Raw genomic sequence first — 14,362 nt, 5'->3', positions numbered from 1 at the left:
TTGTATGATGAAATACACAACTCTGAAAATACAGCAGGAGAAAATTTGAAGATGCGCAAGTACAGCTCCTTGGACAGGTTGAAATCTAAACCGATTCTGCCTTTGTGGCTGGGAATTCGTGAGTGGAGGATTCTGGGTGTTCTAGAACACACCGAGCATTTGCTGAAGAGGAAGTAACGAGGCCTTGTCGGATATCGACCAGGGTCTTGGCCAGCGTCGCTTAATCTCAACAAGTTTCAGTTTCTCTCTCCCAATACTCTTTAACGACATATAAACACGACAATTTTACTCAGGCGGGTTGGAGATTCTTCTACTATACCTTTTGGGATAGATACATGATTGTTGAACCCGAGCTTAGAGGAATACATGGCATACCTCGTCCATACATAATCAGCACGCATTCGAGTGAGCGATACTATTCGTACCTATTCTATGACATCTCTCACAAAACCTACCTGTAACCTCCATTGATTCGCCCAGAAGTTTCTTTTCGGAGTAGCCCTGTCTGACACGGAAGAAGTTTATGCTCAGCAAAAGTGCTTATCAGCTACTTTAATTAAAGTCTGCCAAGGCGTCAAAACACCTGATAATTCTGGATATGGCAACAAATTCCGATGAATTCCAAATCGAGACTCAAGTCTGTTCTGCATTCTTCGATGTTGAACATGCGTCGGCGATATTTTTCAACGATACGCCGTCAATCACCTCCACTTTGTCAATTTTCACCCTCTCGCCATAATATCTCCTACAGCCAACCTCCCGGCATCTTCTGTTGTGGTGAATCGCTATGGTCATTGCCCCCAGGAGAAAGGTTATGATAGCCAGCGTAACTAGACCGACGATAATTGCTGCAACGTCCTCGTCGCTGATGGAATGTCTAGGGCGTTTCCCAATGCATGGCACACAGGTAGAAGTAACGGGTGTATTGGTTGTCGATGTGATGTTGGCCATAACTTCAATCATACGGATTTGGAATCGGATCAAGACTTCTACCAAATCAGTCAGCAAGGGGAAACTTTCAAGGAATGGAAAGAAGTTCTTGGTAGCCGACTCACTTGATTGATAAATGGTGTTGGCAGTGGAATTATATGCATTCAATTTACCTTTTCCAAGGATTTAAGGTTTGGAAGGAATAAATCATCGATTGGGTTCTTTTGTGCGGTCTACGCTAGACTTGAGCCGGTCCATCCGATCCGCGTGCGGGCTACAGCTGTTGCCAAACCTAAGTTAGTTAGAAACCACGGGACTGATTTGCGGAATTTATGACTTCCATGTACACGGACTTTTGCAGCCCAGTTCGTTAGTAACCAAGTTCCACCCCTTCCCGTACTCTCCGTCCTTCCCATCTCATCTCCAGTTCCTCTTCTTGGCTCGCGCCAATCTTGTATTTTTGTATTACCTTATCTGAGGTTGACTGACTGGTAGCAGATATCCCTTCCCAATAGCTATAGGGAATGAAATGCTTTAGAATATATTTGAAAGGAGGGGAGGGACTGTGTCGTTTTTCCTTGTTTGAGACTACCATGCTTGAATTGTGGGTGGAAATAATAAACAGAGCTGAAGTGGATGAAGTATAAAGAGAGAGAGGAGTAGAGAGATTTACTTCTCATTGGATAATATAGCCAAACAAACTATTAATGGGAGAAAGGTATTACTTCACAAGTCGGAAGCCCTCCTAGAAAACCAAGAACGCAAGCTAGTCCATTCAGTTCATTGAATTCCAGTGCTCCAACTTAACAAGTCCTGCTCTCTCTCCCTTGTGCCCCTCATCCACCACAAGCAAAATCGACGCAAGTTCGTAAGCCACGCAAAACGCATCGAGTAGGTATTCATTTCCATTTCATATTTCATATCTCATATTCCCATCCCAAACGCCCTTCCCTCCCTCTCCTCATCCCTCCTATCTCCCTTATCTCATTCATCCTCTCCTCACCCCTAACCCCTCCTATTCCGTCTCCCCAACCATCAGGCAATCTCTACCCTCCCCTCGCTGAAGCGCAAACCAAATCAAAATCTAAGCAGCAACAACCTCCACACTCCTACTCTCACCATCCGCCTCCCCAGTATTAACCTTCTTCCCCGTCTTCGCAATCGTAGCAAGGACTTTATCGTAGGAGAGAGAGGGCTCAGTGACGACAGTGGCGGTTTGTGTGTCGAGGGAGACGTCGTAGGATTTTACGCCTAGGAAGGGGGACGGGGCGTTAGCTGGTTGGGAGAAGTGGAATGGAAGATAATGGGGAGGGAGATGATAGGCAGTAAGGAGGGGAGGGGAGGGTTGGAATTGTGGGTAGAGAGGCTGCAGGGAGGATAGAGAAAGACGAAAGAGAGAAAATATCAAATAACATACCTTCCAACTTCCCCAATACTCTGTTAACAGCTCCCGAGCACCCACCACAGCTCATGCTGACGTTGAATTTATAGGTATGGTCTTGTTCTGCCGACATTTTTGATTTTCCTGATCTGTCTCTATTTTGTCCCGATCCTGACTGACGTTGCTATTGGAGGTTTCCGATATGGCGGGGTATTGTGGTTTAAACTTCTTTTGTTCCTTCTTTCTTGCTGGTTTGTCTGTTTGTCTGGTTTATGATTGAGAAATGGCAGAGAGTAAGAGGTACGTGAAAGAGAGAGGTAGAGCCGGGTATTTGTATCGATATGCGTATGTGTATCACTCTGTTGTACGTACGGCAAGCTGTCCTGATATAAGGTGAGGTGAGGTGACGTTGCGCCGATTAGAAATACACCACGCTTAGCACTGAAGGCGTCAGGGCGTTATCAGGAACGGGAGCGCACGGCCGCTAGTGTGGAACGGCCTCGGTTGGGGTGGCAGGGTGGGTGGTGCTTCAGCCTCCCGCGTCTGTCTGGAACTCTGCCGCGTGGTGAAACTTGCTCATCTGATATGAAGATGAGCATGTTTTTTTTTGCTTGTTTTGAGACGGGATGGATACATTAAAGAATGGCTTATGTCTTAGGATATATTAGGGGGGATTTAATGATCTTGTTTAGGTGAGCGGGTTTTGAGGGAGTTTTGCAGGGGCATTGAAAGTGCTATGGTTGATTTGTTCCCAATGGAAGGGAACCTAGGTAGGTAAAGCAGGGGAATGAGATGGTCACGTGTTTAGGCTTTCCACTTGTTGCTAGGTACCTATCGTATCACAAGGTCCTTTTGGAGGAGTGTTTGTATTTGTGTTTTGGTGTGTTATGTGTATGGGGTACAGGATGGAATGAGCCGTTCTAAAAAGGTTCCGGGACGGAACGATGCGATAAGTATTAGTCCTCCTCGTTCAGAACCATATTTGGAACAGTTTTGGGCTCAGATAGAATGATTGAGTGCAAGTAAATAGGATAAACAGTTGTGCTAGTCTTGGTAAAGTGGGTGGAGCATCTGGCAATAAAAGCAAGAAGCAGATTATCACTTTGAAATACGATAAGAATAAAATTGGTCTATCCTCTGACACACCAAAACGAATTACATTTGAACCATACTCTGAAATAGAATATCACTTAACGCATTTGTGAGATGGTGCTCAGTTGAAAATGCCCCTACTGGTGATAGCGTTAGTAAAAAGGGTATCTCGAAAATCGGATAGGTAAGCAAGAAAATCTCCTAACGGAGAACTGAGAAGATCTCAATGATTGGGAGAAATCAACCGCGGTTCAAATTCCGAAATATCACCATTTCAGCACATCGAAAACGAATCCTGTTCGGAGGATTGGGTTGTCTGGTACATTATCTCGTTTATTCGTTTATGCTCTCGTCAATCATATAGGCCTAAACTGCGCAAAGTCCCAACTCCGATATCAAAACTCCTAAGCCCAGCCCAATATTGTACACGACCTCTCCAAAACTTTTCCATAATTTATCTGGGTGCTTGTCTCCAGAAATCTCTCTGCCAAGCATCACGAGCAGCCCGAGCAATTTTCTCACCAACATACTCGTATCCGACGAATATCTCTAAGCACTCAGGGACTTCTGAATCCGGATGTTCATGCTCTTCATCGAGATCATCATCATCACAAGCACCGAGAATGACCTTGCACAGCTTCAAAGATGTCCAGGCATCATGTGGATATTCTTGTATGATGAGCGTGTCGATTTGGTGGAGCAATTTGCCGACCGTAATTTGGTCCGTGTCGAGTAGGAGCCCTCTAGTGTGATACTCCTCGTGCTTTTCCTCTTCCTCTTTCTCCCCCATGTCAACAACCTCACCACCCGATTCTGCGCTGCCGATGCTCTCCAATCCATCTTGCTCAACTTCCACGTCCAAGCTGTGCAACCAAACAACAAGGACCCTTGTTCTTCCATTTTTCTCTACCGGCAGATTGAGTTGAGCGCCTAGAAGCGCCAACGCCGTCTCCGCTCCCTCAACGAACTCCACGTCCATGCTATCCACCCCACCATGTCCACCCTCACCCTCCGCAACAGCAACTCCATAACCATCCCCAGCAGCATTAGCAGCAATACCGTCCCTAACATTCTGCTCCCAGACCCATCCAGCAACCCAATCTGCATCCGTGACCTTGAAATTCCGCACCCTATAACTAGTCACATCTCTCCGCTCTCCACCTTCCTTAACTCGCTGCAACCCCACCTCCGCCAGCTCCGCCGAAGTCAACCCTTCATAGAAATCTCTACGCGGTTTCGCCACTCGACCTTTGGTATCCCAGAGATTGCTGGCCCGTTCGTATCTGCCTCTCAGGCTAAGTCGGAGGATGAGGCGGAGCTGTCGGTCGGTGAGGTTCTCACCTGTGCCGTGCGAGGGGATCGTTGCGACTATTTCATTGTCCAGGAACGGGATTGTTGATCATGGTAAGTTTTGCGTATTTTCCTAGTGGTGCGCCGGCTTGGGAGTTGGAACGCTTGGGAGGAGGGGTGGTTTCCCTGCTTACCAGTAATGCCTCGGGCGAGAGGCACGGGTGAATATGAAGAGTGCATTTCTTTAACGCGAGCTCTTCGCTGCGTGTTTAATTCGAAACCTCCTGGGATGTCTAGAAGCGTCTGAAGTGCTTTGAGGTGGCTGACATGTCAACGTTGTTGTTGTGGGATATCTGAAGCTGTTTGCGCACGTCATTGGGCGACTTCGAAGAACGACAGAACCCAGGTGCTCTGAAGAAGGAGAAGACGCTTGATTGGCGGGGTATGAAAGTCTTTGAAAGCATTTACCGAAGCGAAAAGGCGCACGCTAGTTCTTTTCCCTTCTATTGAATGAATCCGGTGCAGAACAACAGGGATGCGGGGACTTCTATCACGCTTGAATCCCAGGCAACGTCCATATTCTGAAGTGCGCATGCACCACTCGAAACATCCAAGCTCATTCAGATATAGTAACCATTAACCCAATCTGAGTCGATGTTTTATTAACACTGGTAGACCGGACAATGAAATTGAGCGACTTTTGTTTACATTTGTTTCGCTTACCACTAGCGCGACTCAATGTCGCGGGGCTTAGAGTCATACTCCGTCGTCAGGCTTTCACAAGCATCTGAAACATTTTTTGAAAAGCATTGAAAGAGTGGATGTCAAGTGGAAACATCAAGAACCAACGAAAGGAGGCTCGGAGAAGGAGGCTCGTAGAGGACATTAAATGGTGGCTTTCGCCCAGGGCCACTTTCGTGGCCGCTTTAACCTGGCGCAGGTACATCCGCGGGAGTGTCATCTTTCAGCATAATCCATTTGGTGAATATCTGGTTATATAATCGGTATTGAGAATAGGGTAAACTATACTGGGTACCGCACATACCAAAGCGTGATCATATCGTGACGCAATAGAGAAGTACTGGCTCGTAAGGCAGCTGATAGATGCAATCAAAGTGATCTGTTGGTGAAATCAACGCTAGGATTGCAATGTCTCGCAGAAAGCTTCATCAGTAATGCTTCAAGAGACCATTTTTGATATTTATAACTCACCCTCGCAATCTTTGTCCAAGTTCTAAACCTAGCGCCATGGAATCGACCGGTTAGCTACAGACGGCGTCAATGCAGCTCAAAAGTCTCCAACTCTAACTCCCCATTCTCTAACATCTCCATAGCCTTTCCGTACATGTATCCATCAACATATGCTTCTCCAATGACGACGAAGTGGTTGTCGACTTTTCGAAAAATCATTGGCTGAGGACATCCGAGAGGAACGCAGATAATGTCGCCTGTTTCAACGCCTTCAATTGCTAGACCCATGATGTTGGAGGTTCCGAGAAAGAAGCGGCGACCCCTGATAATTGCTGACGATTTGTGTATCCAAGATTTGGTCACATGTCTCATAGCATCCTCTCCAGAGCTAAAACCTTGGGATTCGCAGACTTCTCGATATTGTTGCAACATCCAAGAACGAGCACTTGCAAGCTCCGAATCAATCTTCTTTTTCGACAGGCTGTCAAAGAGTGAGTCGCCAAATCTCCCCACCACGGATCTACAAATATCTTCTCTACTTTTCCAACCATGGTTGAGTCGATCTACGAGTTTGTCACATATCAGGGTCCGACCAAAGCGTTCCTGTTGCTGTGGTCCGCGGTTACCAGTTGTGCCTAGGAGAGCCCACCAACTCAAAAATGCACACTTCGCATTGTCTAGATCATTCATGTCCTTCATTGCGGGGCTCTCACCGACGCTCTCGACTTTCCCCACTACAACACCCTTCAATATCAAGGCATCTCCAAGATCATCGACCCGGACATCACCAATACTTGACCCTGCAGCCGAATAGCGGTAGTTTGGGGTACTGATATCCCACAAACATTCATGGCTATTTCCTCGTGACCAGTCTGGCACCCACGAAGGAAGACCAGGAAGTTTCGAGCCGCATCGAGCCGTCGTAAGAATCTCTAGTGTTGTGCAATGCTGGAACTCTTTCTTTGCGAGGTCATGGTATATTTCCGCTGTGCTCAGAGAGTAATCGACGTTGATCTGATATTTGCTCCTGGAATTTGCAAGGGCAGCAGCGCCGTATATCATGTCTCTAGGATCCGTAGCTATGCGCATCCAATTAAATCGCAGGCACTGGAAAAAGCTGAGATCTTTTGCTGCGAATGCTTTTTGGAACAGTCTGATATCATTTAGACCCCGGTATCCCAACAGCAATCCAAGAGTGGCCATGCGAGGCAGCAGATTGAATAAATGATTGCACTCGAAGCCCGAATCTCCGATTGCCATTGCTCTGAATAGTCTTTGTGTTTCGTCAAAAGCTTCTGCTTTCAATGTGTCACGGCCGCATTGTAAACAAATATGTTTGGCGCTGACTAGTTCCTGAAGAATCCACATGCGCATCCAATAATCGCGACTGAAGAGGGCGGAAAGTGCCAATACTGACTGCCTCGTTTCATCGTGCGAAAATATATGAGCAATTCGTTGCACATTGTCTCGACAATCGTACATCTCCTGCATGAGGTCGAATGCAAGATGACTGTTCTCGTAACTTGGACCGAGCCAGAGGACAACTAGTGTGGCTTGTTCGTAGATGGTCTTCATCTTCGCAACCTGTTCATTGCGCTCAACTTCATCTGCTTGATTGATGCAGAGTGCATCGATCCATATGATGACTGGTTTCGGCTGGGTGTGGAATTCCTTCAGTGCGAGCCATAGAGTTTTTCGCACGGAGATGGTTTGGCCATTCAAAAAGATAGGATGTTGAGGGTCAACCGGACTTCCCCATGTGTATGACAGGGCCTGGTATGGCGGAGCTTGATCCATGGTCACGTGAAATACTTCGCAATAGACTTCGGCAGCTCCCATGTCTACATTGGTATGCGCATAGGTCAAAGTCAAACTCTCCAGTATGGAGCCAGCAGAACCATCAGTACCCCTGGCAATGCAGTCCTCGTCGCTATGATTCTGGCCTTTTCCTGGCGTTTTGGGGAGATAATTCTTCGGGAGGATTCGAAGAAGCCGGATCTCACTCTTGGGTTCCATGAGTGGGTCATAATGGAAGGGCTGGTAATTCCTCAAGTTAATTACATGATTTCTTTATAATCAAGGAAAAGAATACCTGTGTTGTCGATGGCTGGGGGGCTGAGGCCAAATCAGCATCGAAAGTTTCTGAGCGTGGGGACATGACCCTTGTGAATGGAGCCTCGGATACGACGGAGAACCAGGATGTGAAGTAGGGGAGATGATATGCGGAATTAACCCAGAAATTTCCAAGTCTATATTATTTAAAGATAGCCCCGGATGTTAAAGTGTCAGGAAGTTGTGTTTGCCCTGGGGGGCTTCACCCAAGCCAGATCAACGTGTGCTGATACGAGGCGGCTAGGTGCCTATCACCAGTAGTAAGCGCTTGGGCGATTACGCAGCATGATGTCATACTGTCATACTGTCACAATTGCCGTGGACTACCAACTCTACTCTCCCCCCCCCCCCCCCCCCCCCCGGCTTGAATGTTAAATGTGTAGAAAACTGGACCTCGTGTGGGTAGCTACTAGGGGTGTCTATCCAATAATTCAGTAGAGAATCAGCCTTAAGTAAGGCTCAGGTGTCTCTCGAACCTTCTAAAGGCACCCTCGCTATTATAACAGGCCTGATCCTGGCTCGTGCTTCTGGCTGTATTCAGGGCCGCTGACCATTCAGTACTTGAAATCTAGGCCTCCGACCCGCAAAAGTTCACATTTAACATTCAAGCCGGGGGGGGGGAGAGTAGGTAGATGCTATTTGACACATAGCCAGGCAAGATTTGTGTTGGATGAACGCCACCACGAGTGTTCATACAAACAACCACAAGCGAGAAGCTCTGCCGATGCAGAGCAAGCATGGTGCATCACGTGATACCCCTCAACTGCTGCTGGAGAACATTGGGTGTCAATAGGTACTTAATAACATAGGAATCGTGTTGGGTTGATGTGCTCACTACTCCTGTCAATAGACCGCACAAATATACCTAAAAGGCTCGCTGGCCCTACACGTGTGACTCGCTTAAGCCCCTGACAAAGGTTTAAAGTCTGCCGGCATGATCGGCTTTCCCCACTTACTGTACACTGCCCGAACTCTACGTCTCCTGTTACGGAGGTATGCACCCTGTTCTAAACCATGATTACTGACATCCCTCTCGGCCGCTTTCTATGAACAGCGAGGTCCAGGGATCTTGGGTGAACCCCCGTATCCACCTCCTGCCCAGAGTGGCAGTGAGCATGCAGACCGGGAAATGCCATGCGATACGACTTCATTTACACCTGAACATAAACACCTCATTTGCGTCAAGGTTTGATTGCGTATCAAGGCGAATTAAAGTTTTTCCAGAAAGCAAATCATCAAAGGCCGAAGCGCCGGCACTCAAATCTGTTCGTGGTATAAAGTTGAACGATTTCCTGTTTTTGTTTGGGCTTTTGGCTTCTCTCCTCAGGGACTTGTTCTCAATTGCACTCATTTCTTCTTCTTTCACTTATAAAACAATAATTTTCTCGGTGTCTGTAATTCGCATCTCTCCGTCAACATGAAGCTGTCCATTGCTTCTAGCCTCAGCTTGGGGCTGTCCGCATTGCAGCTGGCCAGCGCCAGATATGTGATGTATGTCGACCAGTAAGTTTTCTCCCGCTCGAAACAGCCAATCAAGGGACTCATTTTATCAGATACCATCTTACCGACCTACCAAGCCGGGAGGTTGCAGCTGGAATCGATACCGTCATCATGGCCTTCGCAAACTCCTCCCTGTTTGTTTCGCCAGCTGGAAACTACACTCCATTTGAACCAGTCAGCACAATGAGATCTCGATTTGACGCCGGCACCAAGGTCATGATTGCGCTTGGTGGATGGGCGGATACAGACGGTTTCTCTGCAGGAGCTGCAACTGAGGAATCGCGCACTGACTTCGCCAAGAACGTCGCCAATATGGTCAACACTTTGGGTTTCGACGGGGTGGACATCGATTGGGAATATCCCGGTGGCAACGGAGCAGACTACAAACAGAAGCCAAACTCTGGCAAAGTCGATCAGATCAACACGTTCCCGCTCCTCCTGGCTGCAATCAGAAGCGCTATCGGCCCTCGGAAACTGCTGTCAATCGCTGTTCCAGGACTCGAGAGGGATATGATTGCATACACTGCCGAGAAAGCACCAAGCATTTGGGCGCCCCTTGACTTTGTCAACGTTATGACCTACGACTTGATGAATCGCCGCGACAGCATCACCAAGCACCACTCTGATATCAAGGGCTCACTCGCAGCAGTGGAGCATTACCTTAACGTCCTTGCTCTCCCACCACCAAAGGCCAACCTTGGATTTGCATTCTATGCCAAGTACTTCACCACCGATCCCGCATTCCCCTGCGAGAATGGGTTGGGATGCACCACTGTTCTTCTTGAGGATGCTCAGGGAGCTGACACTGGTAAGAGTGCGGCCATGACATTCGAGGCTGCCAACTACGCATCTGCATCAGCCAACCTCACCGAAAGCCCAGACGGATCTTGTGGTGCAGCAGCCGGACATTACTGCACCCCAGGAAACTGCTGCAGTCCTTTTGGATTCTGCGGTGCCACCACTGCCCATTGCACGAACTGCCAGGCGGAGTATGGAAAGTGCGCTACCACATCCATCACCAAGCTTTTCCAAAACGCCATGGCGAACGGCACAACTGATCAGGCTGCTGGTGGAGAATACCATTACGACAAGAGCAACAACCTCTTCTGGTCTTGGGATACTCCCGAGTTGATCGCTAAGAAGTTTGATCAGATTGTCAAGGCGAAGGGGCTCGGTGGTGTGATGGCTTGGAGTGCTGGTGAGGATAGCCATGACTGGAGCCATATCCTGGCTCTTCAGGCTGGTGTCAAGAACTTGTTCGCAGGTACCAAGCCAATGCCAACGTCCGCTCCTGCTGCTCCCCCCTCACTACCTGCTGGTGGCAAGTCGTCAATGTCCACTAGTTACACAAAATCGTCTGCTGGTGCCGCGCCAACCGGTTCTGATGATTCTTGCGAAGAATAGATACAACGTCATGTAAGCCTTAGCTGTTCTCAGTCAATATATAACTACTGCTTGCTAGAGTAGAAATAAACAGCGTCAGGATACAGCCTTAATTTTGTGACATATATTGCCTGTTGAGGACCAAAGTGAGCTCAACCGTTGAAATTCGACGCCTAGTGATTTATCGTGACAGAAGCATGTTGGAAATCCTGTCTCGAAGCTGTTATTCGGAATGTCTATTGTCGTAATGGGAACTTAGCTGCAACGTTCACGCATACGTTGGTAGAGCTGGAGAACATCGGTCAGTGCGGAAGAGCGTGTTTTGTTGTGGAGGATGTTGTACCTGACAGATGATGGGGACATAATGTTGAGTGTAGATTGTTCTTCGGTACGGCGATATGTCTGAGAAACACGTACAGTCCTCCAGGAGACCCAGAATGAGACCCAGACCGAGGGAACAAAGTCGCAAAGGATAGGAGACATCACAGGATACTTTGTCACGAAGAACGTCGATGAGGTTTCGCCGAGTCGATGTCATCAAAAAGGGGTTTTAATTTCAAATCAAAGCTATCTTCGGTATAACTAGGTTGAGCTGCCAAGTACATCCCAAACGCCCTATCTCCATCCCCAAGACTCTATTTGCCATTGAAGTCACGCTGAACTACCATATTCCGCTCCAACACCTGCCTCGCCCATTCATCTCTGCCGCCCACCACTCCATCTCCCCAGATATTGCCTCTCCATATCATCCTCCCTCTCCACCACCAAATCATCCGCCCTCCCAACTACATTCTTCAAATCATGCTCTTCAGCATCCTCTTCCCCACCCATCAAAGTCTGATCCGAATCCCTTGCTCTCTTACCTATCCTCTCCCCTTCACTCTCAATACTATCCGTCATAGACTCTCCCGGACTAGTTTGTCCCAGCCCCACCTCAAGGATATCCATTCTTCCAGCTTTAATAACAAACCCTGTCTCGAACCTCGGCGCTGGTTTCGGATTCCGTCCTTGCTGATTCTGATCCTGAGGTGTCGCGACCCGAGGAGAAGCAGACGGTGATGGAGACTGTGACAAAGATGGCGAGGCATGGTTGAACTTCGCTTCTCTTTGGACAATCTCCGCAGCGCCTAAACCCAAACCTGGAGTCAACCCCCCTTTGACGAGAGATTGAAGCTGATTCAGAACGATGAATTCAAGCTTGAGTTTGATGGAGTAGACGAGTGGATGGAGCGTGCATTTCAGCGTGAATTTATCCGTGTAATCGAACAGCGTCAACACCGCATCAAGCGCAATGACAAGAAGTTGAACAATCAGGAGGAGCCCGATCACTTTGCGAGTCTGCAATGGATATCCGATCTTGAGGAATTTGCGGGTGTGGTAGATATATAGGCATGACATGGCAGTTTCTTGCAGTGTGAAGACAGTTTGTTGGATCCGCTCCATGATTTGCATGGGTCGGTAATACGTATCATGATGTCTCGTCATGAGTCCAAATTCAAAAACCACAACAGGCGTATGGCAAACCAATCCATCAACAAGTATTATCACGAGTAGCCATTTCAGGATCCTCGGACTTCGAACCACGAGATGGAGACGTGACCAAAGCACGATGGAAAATCCAGTTACGTTCGCCACCCACCCGATTTTGCAGATAATGGCAACTAGCACGACAGGCCAGCTGTTCTCGAACGATTTGAGGATGTAGCCGGTGGTTTGGAGTATGATTCCGAGGGTGGTGATGATGATGGACCAGAAGTAGATTCCGGTGTGGCGTTTGAAGGTTACGTAGACGAGGAGGAGGAGTTCGATGCTCATCCAGTATGCGACTGCGCAGACGGAGGCGATGAGGCAGAACGCTGTTGGGCTTTGATTTTTGATGTTAGTCGGTGGTGAAGTGTTGATGATGAGGGGGGACTTACTTCCAGGGGAGCCAACCTTGGCGAGCGAATGTCCAGTCATAGTGAGAGAAGGGAACGAATTGGACGCAATCTTGATCCATGATGAGTATTTGAGTGTTGCAGTACTAATATACTGATTGTTGTGAGATGCTTTGGAGTAACGAGAGAAGTGCTTTGCATCGAGGAAATTGAACAGTCAGCGAAATGTGTTCAGCTATATGAAGCATTTCTTCGCCGTGTAACACATTCCAGTATCCTATGAGCAGCCCCCATACCCGCAGCACACAAGCTCTTGGACTTATCGTGAAAGACCATCAAAGTCATGTATAGCTCCACAAGACAACACACTTCCCTGCCCACAGGGCTGAAAATGGCTGTCAGGCGTCCCAGTAGATGCAGAGCACGTAATCTGTGGAACTTCAATTTTCCATCTCAACGTCCTTTTGAGGATATAAATCGAGCAACACCCTTGTTACGATAGGTGGGTCGAGGCTGGAGTGCATGCCAAGAAGCTGATTAACACACCCTGCAGCTACGTTTTCTTCTTTACCGAGACTCGCGGATGGATGACTATGCATGCGCATTGCAGACGGGAGTAGATTTGACGGAATCAGGTAGCCACTAGAAATGGGCTTTTGCTGCGAGAGATCGAGAATCGGTACCCGGTCGTGTGGGTACAACGTGCACTGCCTGACTCGGCTGCGAGTTTGGCTATCCCCGCTCTGGTCTTGACATGGCTAGGGTAGTCTTGCTGCATGGAAGAAACTTTATCTTTTGATTGGATTTCTCGAATCGCTGTATCGCCGAATGATTGCTATTTCCCATTTGGGAGAAGGGTGGAATAACTGCTCCTTGGGATTGATGCTTCCGAAGCCCCGGATGGCAGACTTTCGCTCGCTAACGCCAAGCGAGGACTGAATACAAACAAAACTGCATCCTTCCAAATTCCATGACATGACATGTCATTTCTGCACCCGACAGAACTGAGAAGATCATCTCTTCCTACCCGCAAGACATCCATCTACCAGCCCTACCAAGCGTGGCGAAGCTTACTTCACGGAAGAAGCCAGCTTATTTCAGAACGCCGCCAAGCATCACGATGAGTAGACAGCTGAGTAAGGAAAGCTAAAATGCACTTCATTCTTACGTCTGTACGACATCCTCACCAGAATCAGCTGTATGCGCCTAGAAACCAAAAGGTCGGTATCGTCTTCTTCTCTGACTGTGTTGTCGGGGTTCGCTCCGAATGACTGCAGGGTGAGGATAAGCGATAGGGACTTCTGTTATTTGTTTTTGGGCCCCGTTGAGGGTGAGAAGTTGATGTTTTCAAAAGGGCCGGTTATAGTAATAATATGATTTAATGGAGACTTCAAAAGTGCAAGTTACCTCAGCCACCACTGAGTAGCTGAGAGGATTTAAGATCAATTGAAGGAACTTAGTTGACCGTGGCCACCCCACTATTGAGAGAGAGCTACAGATGAGCAACCCTGCAAGCCCTGCCTCTCCCCTCGCTTAGTGATAAAACTCCCCACCTCCAAAAAGAAACAGCGCACTACCAGTATTATGGAGTGAAATTACGACTTCA

At 48.0% G+C, this 14,362-nt stretch overlaps 5 protein-coding genes across 5 annotated transcripts; 1 reads left to right on the top strand and 4 right to left on the bottom strand.

Annotated features, from left to right (window-relative positions):
- Window positions 1-821: 821 nt before the first annotated feature.
- Window positions 822-3,405, bottom strand: ATX1_1 (Cytosolic copper metallochaperone). Its single transcript, XM_058496873.1, has 3 exons — window positions 2,348-3,405; window positions 1,056-2,181; window positions 822-989 (listed from the first exon to the last, which is right to left on the bottom strand). Exons 1-2 carry the CDS (start codon window positions 2,442-2,444, stop codon window positions 2,015-2,017), a joined length of 264 nt encoding a protein of 87 aa, XP_058352815.1. The 5' UTR covers window positions 2,445-3,405; the 3' UTR covers window positions 822-989; window positions 1,056-2,014.
- Window positions 3,406-3,857: 452 nt separating this feature from the next.
- ONS95_003558 (uncharacterized protein) lies at window positions 3,858-4,933 on the bottom strand (the record flags this gene model as incomplete). The annotated part of the gene is made up of 2 exons (XM_058496872.1): window positions 3,858-4,771; window positions 4,888-4,933. 2 exons carry the CDS (start codon window positions 4,931-4,933, stop codon window positions 3,858-3,860), a joined length of 960 nt encoding a protein of 319 aa, XP_058352814.1.
- A 1,038-nt stretch (window positions 4,934-5,971) lies between these two features.
- ONS95_003557 (uncharacterized protein) lies at window positions 5,972-8,042 on the bottom strand (the record flags this gene model as incomplete). Its single annotated transcript, XM_058496871.1, has 2 exons — window positions 5,972-7,921; window positions 7,977-8,042. 2 exons carry the CDS (start codon window positions 8,040-8,042, stop codon window positions 5,972-5,974), a joined length of 2,016 nt encoding a protein of 671 aa, XP_058352813.1.
- A 521-nt stretch (window positions 8,043-8,563) lies between these two features.
- ONS95_003556 (uncharacterized protein) lies at window positions 8,564-10,958 on the top strand. Its single transcript, XM_058496870.1, has 2 exons — window positions 8,564-9,499; window positions 9,550-10,958. Exons 1-2 carry the CDS (start codon window positions 9,414-9,416, stop codon window positions 10,898-10,900), a joined length of 1,437 nt encoding a protein of 478 aa, XP_058352812.1. The 5' UTR covers window positions 8,564-9,413; the 3' UTR covers window positions 10,901-10,958.
- Window positions 10,959-11,397: 439 nt separating this feature from the next.
- ONS95_003555 (uncharacterized protein) lies at window positions 11,398-14,137 on the bottom strand. Its single transcript, XM_058496869.1, has 2 exons — window positions 12,799-14,137; window positions 11,398-12,743 (listed from the first exon to the last, which is right to left on the bottom strand). Exons 1-2 carry the CDS (start codon window positions 12,876-12,878, stop codon window positions 11,576-11,578), a joined length of 1,248 nt encoding a protein of 415 aa, XP_058352811.1. The 5' UTR covers window positions 12,879-14,137; the 3' UTR covers window positions 11,398-11,575.
- Between the last annotated feature and the right edge of the window lie 225 nt (window positions 14,138-14,362).

The sequence above is a fragment of the Cadophora gregata genome (genome assembly GCF_030347475.1).
Source record: "Cadophora gregata isolate MNR1 chromosome Unknown scaffold_13, whole genome shotgun sequence".
Taxonomy (NCBI): domain Eukaryota; kingdom Fungi; phylum Ascomycota; class Leotiomycetes; order Helotiales; family Ploettnerulaceae; genus Cadophora; species Cadophora gregata.
Note: the sequence above shows the minus strand (reverse complement) of the source record. Positions and strands in the feature narration are given on the sequence as shown.